The sequence below is a fragment of the Haplochromis burtoni genome, unplaced genomic scaffold (genome assembly GCF_018398535.1).
Source record: "Haplochromis burtoni strain Fernald_Lab_line unplaced genomic scaffold, NCSU_Asbu1 Contig_29, whole genome shotgun sequence".
NCBI lineage: Eukaryota > Metazoa > Chordata > Actinopteri > Cichliformes > Cichlidae > Haplochromis > Haplochromis burtoni.
Genome location: NW_024582390.1, coordinates 2,492,976 through 2,509,306, shown reverse-complemented (window position 1 = coordinate 2,509,306; position 16,331 = coordinate 2,492,976). Strand labels below are relative to the sequence as shown.

The following is a 16,331-nucleotide window of genomic DNA, read 5'->3' as shown; positions in this document are numbered from 1 at the left end:
TATTCCTAAAAGCCTCTTTTAAGCTTGTTTGCGCAAACATATATATTACCTGCTAGATCACATTGTCTGGATACACAAGCAGGAAGCTTGTTTGATCCAAAAGTATTACAAAACTGACTGCCCTTCTCATTTTTATCCCATTTTTCCTCTTTATGCTCATATTTAAATAATAAATAAACAACATTTAAAAAAAAATACAGTTACTTCATTGTGTACGCTAAGTGAAAAGCCACGTAAATATTTTTTTTACACTTCATGGTTAAAGTATATTGATGTAGATACACAAAAAAAACCTGCTTTTCCAGCTGTCCTGTTTTGTTGCGTGAATACTTTACGCCCATAGTGAAAAAGCCACTTCCTAATACCAGCAACTTGTGCGCTCTTTCAAAGTTGGGCAGCAGACTTCGAGGAGGCATTTCTGTCGACTGGTCTCAGAAATGCAGCGAGGAGAGAAGGAAACCTTCGACTAAAGCGGGACGGAGCTCCGTTTTCTCATGCGGCTGCATTAGTTTAAAGTTACCTTTGCAAGCGTACGGTTATGTTAACTAAGCTGCATGTTCCAAGAAGTGACTGTAAACTTCACGCCAGCTGCCTTTGAGGAATATTTTAAAAAACCAAGAGCTTCACGGCGACTTCATCTGGACCATGGTCAGTAATCGATTTACCATCAGTACTGGGGGGGAAACAAAGAAAATCTGTGTAAAAGCATGGCTACTTACTGTGACAGTGTGAAGCTCACCGTGGGACTAATAAGTTACTAAAGGAGAGCCTGCAGCGTCAGCATCTTGTTGTGTGCTTTCAGAGGATTTTTATAGGCTGCCACTTTTGTGTCACCTTTCGCAGGGCTGCAGTAACAAGGTGATGTGGGGGGTGATAGGGGCGGCTGTCGTCATCACATTAATAACCATTCCAGCAGTTATTTACAACAGTAAGTTAGAGCCTCGGCCCGTGAGTCGCTTTTCTTTTCTTTCTTTTCAGAAAGCAGCTACAGATGCTACTTCAAAGCAGACTTCTTTCTGTGTTTGCGCATTTCCTATTTGTTTGCTTTATTTAAGCAACGAAGTTGTAAATGCGCAAAAAAAAATGGTCGTCACATATTTTGGAGTGTTGGTATCGTTACATGCAAGTTAAATAAATAATGCAGCCCATGTGTATCATTTCAGAATCTGGTGGTAACAAAAGGCCTTTTTCTCTTGATGACTACTTTAATGACACCTTTAGATGGAGAGCCTACAATTTGTATTGGATATCAGGTATCACTGTCAGTCACTTAACCTCTGCTATATCTTCTGATTTTTGGTAGCATTAATCTCCACCTTCGATACAAACTTCTTGGAAGCTTATCTATTATCCTTGTTCCTGCAGATAAGGAGTATTTGCATAAAGCAAGAGACGGGAATGTCTTTCTCCACAATGCTGAAACAAAGGAGGAGTCGCTGTATTTGAGCAATTCAACCTTTGTAATACATTTGTACTTAGACCAAATATTTTCCTAATATATACTGTCACGCATGTTAAATACTATGTATATTAGTAGGCCTATACGAATTCTGCAACACATCCATAAGTTCATGCAGTCATTTTTATTTCAGGCCCAAGTTGAAGCCACAGATTATTTGCTGTCAGGTGATTATAAATACATCGCCTTTGAAAGCAACTACACAAAGGTGAGGTGTTAAATTTCACCTAGTTACGTTTCTATCTTTATTTGTATTTTTTTTTAAAAGCATTATTTTTTATTTTATTTTTCTATTTATTATTATTTCTATAATTCTGCTAATGAAAAACCTGCAAATGAAAGTGTTTGTCGTTAAAATCCTACAGAAATGGAGACACTCATTCAATGCCTCATATTCGATCTATGACAGGGAGAGTTCGTAAGTAGCTGTTTTTTGTGAGTTTTATCAATGAATTTTGGTTCCCACCCCAAATGTATCATCTGTAAAAATGTTTATTCATCAGTTGGTACATTACTATTATGCCTGTATGTGTTCATATTTCATCGTAGAACTTTTGTCACGCCTACAAATCTTCCACGTGTTGTGCAGTACTTTACCTGGGCACCAACCGGAAACAAATATGTAAGCGCTCACCATGTACTTTTTGTCTCCAGTGAATAATAAGTTGCAATTCGGTTTATCTGAATAAATATTTATTTATAATACTTGTGGCTTATTTTTGTTGCAATAAATTTGTAGCTGTATGTTTATGGTTGAAATCCACTTTTTTTTTTCAGGCCTACATTTCAGACTTCAACATTTTTTTCAAATCCAATGTCAGTGCTGATGAAGCTGTGCAACTGACACACAACGGGAAAAAGAATGAGATCCTTAACGGTGTCCCTGACTGGGTGTATGAGGGTTAGTGACATTATTATTTCTTTTTCAAAAGTGTGCATCTGTATGGGTTAATATTTTTCTCCAATAATTTCAGAGGAGGTGTTTGCATCGAATGGGGCAGTATGGTGGTCCTCAACCGGAAAGTTCTTGGCATATGCAGAGTTTAATAATACAGAAGTTCACAAAGTGGAGTTCTCATGGTATGGATCTGAGCAATATCCTCAGACAGTGGCCATTCCATACCCAAAGGTGGGATTCTATAACTTTCAAACATGGAATTATGAGCAAAATATAACCTTCAATATCAATTTATCATTTTAAATTGTCAAAAATTGTCAGATCTCTTGTTATATATAATTATTTATCACAAATATTATATTTGTATTTGTATAGGCTGGATCACCCCTTACTAAGGTGAAACTTTTTGTTGTCGATACCACAAACCCATCCCACCGCACACAGGTGTTTGCGCCCACTTCTGTTTCTTCTGGGTCTGTATATTATTTAGCACATGTGTAATCATTTACCGGAAAATGCGATGCCTTCATGGTCTGTCTTATGTGAAAACCTTTTCTCCTTCTGTCGTATTTACTCAGTGATCACATCTTGTGCTCGGTGACCTGGGTTACAGATATACGCGTTGCAGTGCAATGGCTCACAAGAAGACAGAATTATGTGGTTGTACAGATCTATGATTTTGATGGAAGTCGCTGGACAGAAAAACAGGTAGCTGTGACTTCTCTGCTGAGGAAATCGTCTTGATGGCCATGCTCTGCTAATTAACTGCAACTGATGTCTTTACTATCTATAGAAATTCGAGCAAACAAGCAAGACGGGATGGGTGGGCCATGTAAGTTTCCAAAAGATTACTGATATAGTTCTTTAAAACCTTACTTTGATGTATCACTATAACGTATTACTTTGTTTTTTCCTTAGTACGTGCCCTTGCCTCTTTTCTTTGCTGAAGATAAGCTTAGTTTCTACAAAGTGATGAGTGACACTAATGGCTACAAACACATTCATTATGTGAAAGATGTAAGTGTTGCAAGTTTTCTTTATGCAGAATGTGTTGCACAGTCATATCAATCATGTGTTTAGATTTTAGTGACTTACTAAAGGAAGCTCTTTAATTAAGGGCAAAGCAACCCCTGTTACCTCTGGGAAGTGGGAAGTTATCTACATAAGCAAATTAACCAAAGATGCCATGTGAGTAATGAATCCATACGTTTATGGGGAAACTGCATAAATCTTAAAAATGTAAGTAAGAATATAAAGACCTGGTGTGTGAAATTCCTTTCTACAGATATTTTGTGAGTAATGAGCATGGAGGAATACCTGTACAGAGAAACCTCTACAAGTAAGGAATTATTCTCATCTGTCCTCTTTTTTACCAGTTAAAATCTATATGTAGATAATTATATAGGTTGTTTTTTTCATCAGGGTTATGATTGGAAGCAGCCCCTCTGCCCCCCAGTGTCTCACCTGCAACCTGCGTAAGGACAGGTGCCAGTACAACTCAGGTTACTTCAGCTTTGACGCCTCTTACTACCGAATGGACTGCTACGGTCAGTTACCCATTCACATTTTCTCTTACTGTAAGCAATAACTCACCGATTTGGGGTAGTGAACATCTGTGAACACTAATCCTTGCTGAAGGCATGCAGACGATTTGATGTGTAATCCACTTCTATTTGTGTGTATCCTGTTTTGTTTTGTTTTTCTTGAACCAGGACCTGGATTCCCCCTGTACACACTCATGGACAGCAAGGGCTCAGGTGCAGATTCATATAACCCAAACACATTGTTAAATGACTCATTGCACTCACATGGTATACTATTACAGGATAAGGCTACTGTTTTTGAAGGTGGTCAAATAGGAAGAACCCAGTAAATATTCCAGCAGAATTTTCTTGCTGTAGTTATTCCTTCTGTCCATACAAGCCATTCATATTTTGTGCTTCCAATGGAGTTGATATGGGATCAGATCTCAAGGTAAAAGCGAGGCTTTAATAGTCCAGAAAGTTTTTAAGTATTTAAGATCTCTGTGTTTTTATCTGCATTTGAAAATGTTCTATAAAAAGTAGTTAATTTGGTATTGAAAAAGCTGAAAGCTGAAAGCCGAAAAGCTAATTTTTAAAGTCCTTTGATTTGATACGTTGTACCACTGAAAGCATATATGTAACTTCACATTAACTTTAGGCTGCAATAAATCTGTAAACCAGCACTAGGTGCTGTTTTGGTTTCATACAGCCAGTAGATCGAATATAGTGGCCCAAGTTCAAGTACTTTTGGCTGCTCTTTTACTTCCCAAGGATTCATGGCAGTAGATGGATCCACATATTTGATTAGACACAGATTTTACACCAGATTCCCTTCCTGACATAATCCTTCCATTTATCGAGGCTTGGGACCAGAACTGGGAGTACACTAGCTTTCAAAACTCTGAGGGTGAGTTCGTGTCTCATCTCAGTTTTGGGAAGCTGTTGCATGTACAGAGAATGTGGTAATCATTGCACCATAAATGCTCTGATGAAGCATGAGTTTTGAATATTTTGTAACGCATTTGCTACATTAAGTTAGACGCAGAGTGGTCTAAACGCGTCACCTCAAGTGCAAAATAGGGAAGGTAATTCACGAAGCTCCCAGAAAAAAGAATAAACAGCAAATCAAAATGTTTCAGAGAAGTTAAGGTTCCTCAATGATGAATACTTTGAAGTATGCACCTTTACGTTTGTTTTATGGACACAACATTGCAGCTACTTTATTTATTTATTTGTTTTCAGAGCTTGCCATTCTTCAAGACAATAAGGACCTGAAAAAGAGTTTGTCTGAATTCCAAATGCCAACAATGAAACATGGCACCTTAAAGATTGGAGGATTTGGTGAGAAATGCATGTTGAAAAATCCATCTCAGAAACTGTTGAAGACATATGGAAATCCTCTGCTTTGTGTTTGAATGTATGTCTAATGTGCTCTTTTTCACATGAGCACACACGATGGTTCTTAGTAACAGCAACATTTTCAGCATAAACAACGGTGAATTACAACTAAGGTTGTATTGCCTGTTTAATGATTGTAAGTCAGTAAGTATATCAGCCATTATATGTGCTGACCAGATGTTTTGTAATGACGTCCTAGTATGTGAAACATCATTTTCCATCTTCTTTCACAATTTCCTGTGTTTTTGCCAACAGATCTTTGGTATGAAATGATGTTACCACCCAATTTCAAGAATTCTAAAAAATATCCTCTTCTTATTGATGTGTGAGTGAGCAATATTCCAAATTGCATGTGACACCACTAACGTTTACAGAAGTAAATTTACAGTGTTGCTCTCCTTGTGTAGTTATGGTGGTCCGTGCAGTCAGAGTGTGAACTATCGCTTCAAGCTGAACTGGGGCACGTACCTCTCCAGTTCACATGAGATCATCATTGCCAGCTTTGATGGAAGGGGAAGTGGTTACCAAGGGGATGAAATAATGCACTCAATCTATAGACGCCTAGGGACATTTGAAGTGGAAGATCAAATAGCTGCTGTGAGGTAGGTCTGTCTAAACGTTCAATCACCTCTGTGATGAGTGTTGTTCTTTAGCTGTTGTTTGAAGAAATTTAATCTTTTACATACATACAAAAGTCTTCATCTAGATAAATGCCTGGTGTAGTCTGGTTTAACAAATGTGTTTTGCCCCAGATAATAACTGATCTCCCTGTTACAGGAAATTCATTGACATGGGATTTATTGATGAAGGCAGAATAGCAATATGGGGCTGGGTAAGCTGTATTTTATCCTGCTTTTTCCTCTTTCTTTATCTTTATAATCAGTTTACATATTCTTACTAATGCAATCTGTTCTGATCTTCAGTCATATGGTGGTTATGTTTCCTCAATGGCCTTGGGTGCTGAAACTGGACTCTTTAAGTGTGGAATTGCAGTAGCCCCAGTAGCCAAGTGGGACTATTATGGTGGGTGAACATGCATCCATAGCCTATCATATATACACTCACCCACCACTTCATTAGGTACACCTTGCCAGAGTAGCTTGGATTCCCTTTTGCTTTCAAAACTGCCTCACTTTTTTGTGGCAAAGATTCAACAAGGTGCTGAAAACATTCCTCAGAGATTTTGGTCCGTATTGATAGGACAGCTTCACACAGCTGCTGCAAAATTGTTGGCATCCATAATGCAATTTGTTGGCATCTCCTGTGCCACCACATCTCAAAGGTGCTCTATTGGATTGAGATCTGGTGACTGTGGAGTGCATCTGAGTGAACTCAGTTAAGTTTTTAAAGAACTATTGCTAACAACTGCTGAAATAATGCTTTATCCTGCTGGATGCAGCCATCAGAAGATGGGTACACTGTGAACATGGTCACCAATCATACTCAGGCAGGCAGTGGAATTTAAATGATGCCCAGTTGGTACTAAGAGGCCCAAAGTATGCCAAGAAAATATTTCCACCACATTACACTACCACCACATTACACTACCGCCTGAGCTGTTGATACAATGAAGGATCCAACTATGCTGCGTCAAATTCTGACCCTACCATCTGAATGTCAAACTACAAATCATGACTCACACCGGACCAAGCAGCATTTTCTTCTGTTGCCCACTTTTGTTGAGCCTTTGTGAATTATAGCCTCAGTTTTTTGTTCTCAGCTGACAAAACTTGTAACCAGTGTGGTCTTCTGCCACTGTAGCCCGTCTTCTTCAAGATTTGATGTGTTGTAAATTCAATGCTCTTCTGTATATGTTTGTTGTAACAAGTGGCTATTTTAAAGCAGATTCTCATCAGATCTCTTTCATCAACAAGGCATTTTTTACCCTAAAAACTGCTGCTCACTGGATATTTTCTTTTTTAGACAGTGCTCTATAAACCCTAGAGGTGGCTTTATGGGAAAATCCCAGCAGATCAACAGTTTCTGAAACACTCACACAAGACTGTATGGTATCAACAACCATGCCATGTTCGAAGTCACTTTCCTTTACCATCAATATCAGCATGTCATCTTAACAATGTCTGTATGCCTAAAAGCATGTGGTTGGGTTGAACGCAAGTGATTGGCCTATTTGTGCGTCTGTGTTGATGAGCAGTTGAACAGGTGTAACTATCAAAGTAGCTGGTCAGTGTAATTTTACAGGCTGCTTATTTTCTTGTATGGCCTTCACTTTACATAAGCTGTATTGTAACAGTGTTAGTGTCATGTTTAATCCATTACTTTTCTCCACATCTTCAGTGTGATTAATATTTTCATGCTGAATATAAGAACCTGCCTTATGTGTACAGGGAAGGCAAGAAAGGGCATATTGATGCTGTATCCAAAATTGCTGCCTTGGGCAGTGAGTCACTGCCTTTTTTTCACTGCGAAGCTACTCAAAAGTCTTGAATATTCAAAATCTTGTTTTCATTACGACTTTAGTGAAGTCATAATGAAAATGTTTGTAGAATAGTGCTTTCTCAACATCCTCCATCATGCACCAGATGATGCAGTATGCAAAGCAATCATTCTGATTATTCAGCTGACCCACCTAAAGACTGAAATATCATCTTAAGAAATATTTGGCATGAAAATATATAAAGTCAGTAAAAGTCCAAAAAAAAGTAACAGCATTTGAATTGATTTCAGTGTACATTCAGCAGAATAAGAGAGATGTGTTGTTTTTCCTGCCAAAACCTAACTGTGGTTAACCTACATTACTCACAGTGCATCCTTATTGCTATTATTGAACCCTGAGCTTCTGGCCTCAAGTAGAGATAAAAACTAGGCTGATGATTACACCTCTTTGTAACTCTACACTAGTAATTTTGACACATTCAGCCTTGAAAGTTGATGGAGTTCATCTTTAAGATTTCCTATAGCTTGTAATCATTCAATCTAAACTTTTCCTTCCCTATGTTAAATACACATGATTTATTTTTGTGTTTCCATTATATCCACTTTTGCGGTGTTAACTGAGTTTTCTTCCACAGATGCAGTTTACACTGAACGCTACATGGGCAAGCCAACTGAGAATTCCGACTCGTACAAAGTAAATATCATTCAGATTAGCTGTGTGGTGAAGTAAAGGCACATTTCTGCCTTGAGACTGTTGTAATTCTTTTATTTTCTAGAACTCCACAGTGACCTCCAGAGCAAAGAACTTCAAAAATGTTCAATATCTCTTGGTCCATGGCACAGCGGATGGTACGTTCTGTTATTTCTTTCAGTCATTTCTATTTCTGATAAGACCTGAACATGTGGTAGCCCGTTTTCTCAGAGGCGTTCCAGGTAACACAGTAAGCCATGCACAAATAGACTCTGTTTGCCTTGATAGAAACTTGAGCTTTCAGTCACGTAGTAAAAGCTCTGTCTTTCCCGTAGACAATGTCCATTTCCAGCAGGCTGCACAAATCTCCAAAGCTCTGGTGGATGCGCAAGTGGACTTCGAGGTGATGGTAAATATTAGCTTAGGGAAGTGAGGCTAATATTGGGAATGATGTTGTTGATGTAATGAAGATTTCAAATGGGAAAAAAACATGGTCTATTATAAGCAAAATTAAATCTAAAATAAGTGTGATTTAAAATGTGCACGATGTTATCTGGAATTGACTTATAGTCTATGCACTAATCATATTCTGGTATTGCTTTCAGTGGTACACCGACAAGGACCATAGTCTCAGTGGATCAGCCTATCATCATATATACAGGCACATGAGTCACTTCCTGCAGAAATGCCTCCTTAGTCCCAAATAGATGTGAAGGATGTAACAGCATTTGTAGGCAACAGTTGTTACCACAGTTTCTTTGTCTAATGCATTTTTAATGTGCTTTTTTTAAATTGTAATATTCTGAAAGCCAGGTTGAACTAATGCAACAAATGTTAGATTGCTCATTTAAATGAGCATCCGTATGTTGTGTGGAATTTTTGCAAAATATGTGATATGCAAAGATACAAGTCCTATCATGCATTTATAGTTTAAAAATTGTTATGTATGTGTGTGCGTGCGTGTGTATGTATGATTATCATAGCATACATTAACTGCAATGCATTGCACTGATTTGTTGCAAAGTGGAGTCATTTGTGTTATAAGAATATTCAAATAAACTTTTTTCAACATTTAATTGATTCATTGCTTTTCTTTACAAATGGTTCTTTTAATAGGCCAAAAGATTATTACTGATCTCCTTACTGTTCAAACATGCAAATTAAGATTAAAATAAAAAACACCCAGTACTAACAATATATAACATTAATGTGTGCTTTGAATTAGGTTTTATTATACAAATTATATAAATTGTGAAAAATATACAAGAATAATAGGAAACATTATATATCCAAAATGGCCAGCTGTTGAATTCAATCAAACACATACATGGGCATGGATTTATTTGTCAGGGTAGAGGTCATGTTTGATTTGGACTAAATAAAGCAACAGATTTCACCACCCAGCTGTTATTTTTTAAAAACCCAAAGTCAAATATATTCAGGGGAACAAGGCGGAAGCAGACTAATGGATTGAAAGTAACAGGTGATATGCTAAGGTTTCTGTGACGGTGAAGTCACCTGGGAGAGTGCTCCTCAGCTCCCCTATATAAACGCTGAGCAGATCAAGAGGGGACCATGAAACAGCTTAAGAAGCCAGAGAGAAAAAGAGAAAACTGCCATCCCTCTGCTCAGCAGAAAGAACCACAGGTGAGACGTTTTTGCAGCGCAATCTAAATGTAGAATATCTTGTTAAATTTTATTAAATGGATTTTTAACGTCACTTTTTCCATAAATTTCTTTTTGTATTTTTTCAGAGGCTCAAACAATGAATAGTGCTCATTCTTTAGCCGGACTCCTGCTCCTGATCATCATTCAAAGCAGCTGGCAGGTTCCTGACCAGGACACAGACCGACACTCTATGTAAGACCAACTTTCAGTCATTTTACACTGCCTCAGACATTAGTAGTAGTAGTAGTAGTATTACTATTAGTCTCATGTGCTGCATTAATGGAGCAGCTGTTGGCAAAATGAAAAAAATGATCCAGTGTTGATAGCCCGTGTAATTTATAAAGTGTAATTTAAATCAAAATTTGATTAGCACACTTATTAATTAATAATAAATAATTATAAATTAATGTTTTTTGCTTGAATTTAATGCTAAACAATGTTATATTGTTATTATATACCTATATCTATCGATCTATCGATCTATTGATCTATCGTTCTATGAATCGATTGATTGATTGATTGATTGATATAACTCCAGATTTCTGAGTAGTATGAAGTATATATGAGTAGTCATGGACAGATGAGAAGAATGATGCAGAATAAAGAATAAAGAGTTAACTTGTAAGAAGCAGGGGACTCCAGGCTATTGCAATGGTGAGCGTACATTAGCTCTGTTCACTTTCATAATGCATCACTTTTTTAGGCTATTGACTGAAAACTCCATCCTCAACGAACCCATTGAGATCCAAAACATGAAGAGACATTCAGAGGGAACATTTTCCAACGACTACAGCAAATACCTGGAGACAAGAAGAGCACAAGACTTTGTCCAGTGGCTGAAGAACTCAAAAAGGAATGGGTGAGTGTCACAGTTTTTTGGGTTTTTTTGGTTTTCTAAAGACACAAATTTGTAAGTTTGTGCCTTTAAATTTGTAAAAGACAGTCTAAAGTCTAAATATAACTGCATTCATTCTGTTGATTGCTTCTCTTGTTTCTATTTGTGATTTTAACCTAAATCAAAATGATTCCAAGTCATGTTCAATGTACCCATGTGGATTTGGGGGTTTTTGGTCTGTTGCACCACAGTTACATATGCAGCTGTTGTGACTTCTTCACACAGGAGACGCCATGCAGACGGCACTTACACCAGCGATGTGAGTTCCTACCTGCAAGACCAGGCAGCCAAGGAGTTTGTGTCCTGGCTGAAGACTGGCCGAGGGAGAAGAGATTGAAAAGATCCAGCTTTTGCCATTTCCCAAATTAATGCAACTATTCTCACTGACTCTGTGCCATTATATGTTTTGCAGTCTGTACTAGACTTTTTTCTTGGTAAGATGTTAAATGCCCTCACAAGAAGCCCCGTTGGCCTTAAATTGCTAAAGGAAATTTTAAAATGTGTCAGATATGTGTCAGATGTCTGATCAAGCGTTCATGACATGATTTATTCAGGGGTTTTTTTTTTCATTTTTAAAATCACATTATTGGTTTGAACTTCAAGTTTATTAATTACATCTGTCAATAGTCTAATGCTTTTTTCTTATTATTCAGAAAAAAAATACATTTAGTTTTCAATAAAGAAATATGTACAATCCATGGCTTCTAAATAATTGAATCCAATGAGGTGGTTTAACAAGTCTTAGCATGAGGTCTAGAATATATAAATATCATGCTTTAGACAAAAGATACAGTCATTATTGGCCATCAAGAACAGAACAAAAGCTGTGTGGTCATTTGAATCAATATTCGCTGACTAGTAAATAAGTTATATATAAGCACGACATAACATTTTGGTCCAGTGATATAGTCACTGGCTTAAAAAAATGTGATTTGATTGTTTGCACCACTGTCACCTTCCCTTAATCCTTGTGTTTATGGAGGTAGAAGAAAAATCAATGAACACGTTACTCCAGAGGGAGAAATAAGCTGTGGTATTTTTTACCAGGTAAAATGATGATATGTCACCTGTCAGCTGTTCACTGGAGGAGGATTTTCAAGCAATGCGCAGACTGCACACCAAGGATGGTTATGCTAAATGAAAGAAAATCATGTCAATCACATAAGTACCTCGTTGGGAGAAATGACTGGGTCGACACTCTTGAGTTCCTCCTGGCACTGAGACAAAACAGTAATTTGCATGAGCCAGCAGCTTGACACGCTTTGGGATAGGCCACCTCTCTAAGCTGTCATCTGTAGCACATCAAACCATCTGTTGATTACAGTAATCCTCAGCCCATTCAAGTTTACTTGTGAGCCAAAATTTGTCAAGGTTAAAAACGGGCAAATGTTTTCAGCATCACTGACACTGGATATCTCTGCCTTATCCTTGAAAACCTACACTGGTTTTTACATTTGTAGCTTCTATGTAAAGCTCATTGTTAAGAGCGTTGTGTTAGCATACAATAAAATGCATTATTTAACACTAATGATCAAATGTGTTATATAAGTAAAATTGCCAATGCCATTTCAAATGAAAGCATTATGTGCAGCAAACTAATATTATCTATCGCTCCTCTGACATCTTGTTAAATCAAGATATAGTATATATATGTAAGTTTTGAGTGCGTGTATGTATGGATATATGAGTATGTTTGTGCCAGTATGCATGTATAGTACACATCAATATATGTGTAAATGTGTTTATATTTTTATATATGTATGTAAACAGACATTTTATTTTATTCCATAATATTGCCTCACGTGTTAATAATATGCTTTATTAGTACACTATATCCTATAACCGAGGAAAAAGAGTTTTGACATTGAACTTTTTTGGTGATTTCCTTCCTCTAAAGAAGGCCACCCAAACACATGAGACATCAATGGAAAGCCCAGGATACCCTGTATTTAATACATCAGGACTTACTAGGGTAGCTCAAATAAGTCAAAAGGCACAGACCAAATAAATCCATTACAGAGGACATAAATGAATAGACTGGTCCTCAGGAGGATATATAGGATATATATAACAATATTATTCATCACAAGAATATATTAGCATATGCCCACAAATACAACAAGTACAACCCATTATATGCATGCATATATAAATCTGGGACATTTTTGCCCCTGATAGGATCTCCCAAGGGAAGTTGGTCCTAGGTGAACAGCCAGACTAGGTGCAATTTACAAAACCTTTATGGAAAAGTCAACAAGAGACCAAGTTACCTCACCTAGATTGGGGAGAGGCTCAGCAAGCATCTTGTGGTTGAGTCTTAGCTCATGAGGCCTGACTAGGTTCAGCCAAAATGAGCTACATGCAATGTAAGACTTCCAGGGATTAGAAGAAAGAGTGAGCATATTTTTTCCATATTGGCTTCTCTTGATTGGCTCATTGTTAAATCCAGAATCAAATTTAAATTTAAAATCCTTATCATGACATACAAGGTCTTTAAGGATCAAGTCCCATTTTATCTTAAAGACCTCATGGTACTAAATCACCCCAATAGAGCAGTTGGATCTCAGACTGCTGGTTTATTTGTGGTTGCTAGGGTATTTAAATTCTAGTGTATCTACCATAGTTGTAGGTAAATATAATTACATTCTAATTACAGATAAAATTTTATTCAAAAATTAAATTAAATAATTATTTAAATCTAGAAAAATGAAAACTCTAGTCACCGACCTTATTATAAAATGCTATGAATGTTCAAATTCTAAAATTCATTCAAAGCTTTTGCAGTTATTCAGTGTTTAGTGCATCAAGTTTTGCTAAATCAAAAATGATAAACAGAGAAACAGAATTGTTGACTTCCTTAAAAAATTTCATTTGAGTGTAAGTTTGACTTTGACAAGATAAACAAGAATGCTTATAGAAATTTATTTAGTGTAGCACACTGACAAGTTATACATAAAACTATTATTTGATTTTAAAAATTGAGTAACCCTCAATTCTTCATTGAAATGCAACAGTAGATGGCTAGATGCCTTTAAAATTCATGATTCATAACTTTATACAACCATTAAACACAGGATACTTTGAGTATAGTTTACATTTACAATAAAAACAATATGCACACACACACACACACACACGTCTTTGTTAGACTACCATGTATTTTGTAGCAAACACAAAACAAATATAAAATAAATACCATAAAATAAATGACAATATAAATATAGCTAAATATTTTCTCATACAAATTATTACCATTTTGGTACAAAGAGCTATTGCTTTTGGTTCCACAGAATTAAAATCATTAAGTAAAATTCAAAATGGTCCCATTCCAAAAACAGCAGAAATGTATGTTTCTGTGGTTTACATTCAATAAATCCAAACAGTATATAGCGTTAGATGTTAACAACAAGAGAAAATTAGATAGCAGGTTCTATTAGTTCATAATAACCGGGATACATCAGATAAAGCAGTTTTTTACTTACAGAGATCTGCAAAACTAAACTTGAAGGATTGATGATATGAAACACACAATGTAGATTTATTTGAAAACACAGACGGAACAATGACAAAGACTCGTAATGCTGTCCACACTGACTTCCATCTTCTCCAGCTTTTATTTGTAGTTGTGGAGAAAAGCTGAGAGCGGTGTAACTATCAGAATCCAAAGAGAAAAGATATAAAAATGTGTAAAAGTAGTAAATATGTAAACATAACCATCTTTAAATCGACGGCTTACCTAAAGTGATTTTGTATATTCCTTTTCTCTGACTCATGGTGTTATTTATCCATCTGAATGTTAGTGATGTCATTCACCTATTTCCTTTCTGACTTTTGAATATGATAAAATAAATGGTACTAGCCTCATGGAGCTACAAGAACAAAATAAATAAATAAAAACACTGTACCTAACCAACATCAGCTGTCTTTGGCGATGACAGTTTTGCCCACAGTGTGCTCATATTACAATCATGTAAGGCTCAAAAAATTTCTAACTTGATGGTCTTTTTGCAAAAAAGCCCCGAGGTGCCCCAGATCCATATACATTTTTTTGTTTGTTTTTCTGTCACAAAATAATCAGCTGTCATTCACAACATCTGGCGCCCTCTATCATCCACAACAGGCCATGATATTGTGTTAACCTTGGACAAAATTAATGAAAAATACAAGTATGCAAAGTAAAGGAACTTCAAAGGATTGTGGCTATTTAGCTCTTAGAGGTATTTATGGCTCAGGACGTGGAGTGGGCCGACTTTTAACCAGAGGTTCATGGTGAGATCCCTGGATCCTCCAGTCTGCATGGAAGAGTTACTAAAACCTGAGTTGTCCCTAATCCATTCATCAGTTTGGCTGTGTGTGAGAATAAATGTGCGTGTGATTGGGTGAATGAGGCTTGCAATAAAAAGCACTAAGAGTGCTCAATTAGAGTAGACAAATGTTATTTAAGAACCAGCCCATTTACCCTTAAGAAAAACACTTAACATGAAACTTCATCAGAAATGCTTCAATTTGCTAGAATGAAATAAAAAAGTGATGAAAAAAGGCCATGTGGTAAAAAGAGAGATGGATAAAGTGATGCACCCATCATCCCTAGTGTACACGACAAAAGCCTGTGGGTCATTGTTATGATCTGGTCTAGGTGAGGTCAGCTAATTATCTGAGCATATTCTAAGATGACACTGCCAGGATTCATCAACCAGAGTGAAAGGGTGTTTCAGGGAGCTTAAGACATCATTTTCACACATGGACCGGCCACCACAGAGTCCAGACCTTAACACCATTGAGAATCATTTGGGATTTGCCAGAGGAGACTTTACGCAGCGATCTGACTTCCATCATCAATATGACATCTTGGCGAGAAATTAATGCAACTCTGGACAGAAATAAATGTTGTAAAATTGCATGAGCTTATCGAAACAATGCCAGAGTGAAAGGCAGTCCAATAAAATATTAGAGTGAGAATTTTTTTTTGTTTGATTTTTTTAAGCCTGAGAACATATTTTGCAAAATTACTGTATTAAATCTTAAAATCCTGAAACATAAATGATTAAATTTTTCAATTTGGAATAAAAATTCGCAATAAAAAGTATTGCCATCACTGTTACTATAAAGGGGGGATGAGATCATAGCATTAAGTCTAAACTTCATCCTGTTCCTTTTGAGCATCTAAACTGTGCCATGTATAGAAATATTCTTCTACGTGTAATTGCATGAAAACTGTCCTGAGTGCCAACATCTATGTGGCATATACAATGTAACGTATCATGGCATCATGCTAAAATAATAATTGTAGCATATATATATATATATATATATTAGGGGTGCAACGATACACAAAATTCACGGTTCGGTTCGGTTCGATACTTTGGTGTCACGGTTCGATATTTTTTCGATACAAAAAAAAT

General features: G+C 36.6%; 3 protein-coding genes across 3 annotated transcripts in view; 2 read left to right on the top strand and 1 right to left on the bottom strand.

The window, feature by feature from the left end:
* Positions 1–27: 27 nt before the first annotated feature.
* fap (fibroblast activation protein, alpha) lies at positions 28–9,442 on the top strand. Its single transcript, XM_005918214.2, has 26 exons — positions 28–648; positions 844–928; positions 1,164–1,253; positions 1,366–1,460; positions 1,593–1,667; positions 1,825–1,877; positions 2,009–2,081; positions 2,237–2,360; positions 2,434–2,588; positions 2,733–2,830; positions 2,936–3,065; positions 3,151–3,189; positions 3,276–3,374; positions 3,475–3,545; positions 3,643–3,696; positions 3,780–3,904; positions 4,070–4,114; positions 5,123–5,221; positions 5,534–5,603; positions 5,686–5,880; positions 6,056–6,110; positions 6,202–6,301; positions 8,311–8,369; positions 8,452–8,524; positions 8,702–8,775; positions 8,972–9,442. Exons 1-26 carry the CDS (start codon positions 646–648, stop codon positions 9,071–9,073), a joined length of 2,241 nt encoding a protein of 746 aa, XP_005918276.1. The 5' UTR covers positions 28–645; the 3' UTR covers positions 9,074–9,442.
* A 103-nt stretch (positions 9,443–9,545) lies between these two features.
* gcgb (glucagon b) lies at positions 9,546–11,496 on the top strand. The gene is made up of 4 exons (XM_005918215.2): positions 9,546–10,013; positions 10,121–10,226; positions 10,738–10,893; positions 11,155–11,496. Exons 2-4 carry the CDS (start codon positions 10,132–10,134, stop codon positions 11,264–11,266), a joined length of 363 nt encoding a protein of 120 aa, XP_005918277.1. The 5' UTR covers positions 9,546–10,013; positions 10,121–10,131; the 3' UTR covers positions 11,267–11,496.
* Positions 11,497–13,835: 2,339 nt separating this feature from the next.
* The window catches only part of slc4a10b (solute carrier family 4 member 10b), a gene marked incomplete in the record, with an annotated part of 37,928 nt that continues 35,432 nt past the window's right edge, over positions 13,836–16,331 (bottom strand). The window contains 1 exon segment of the mRNA XM_014332367.2: positions 13,836–14,580.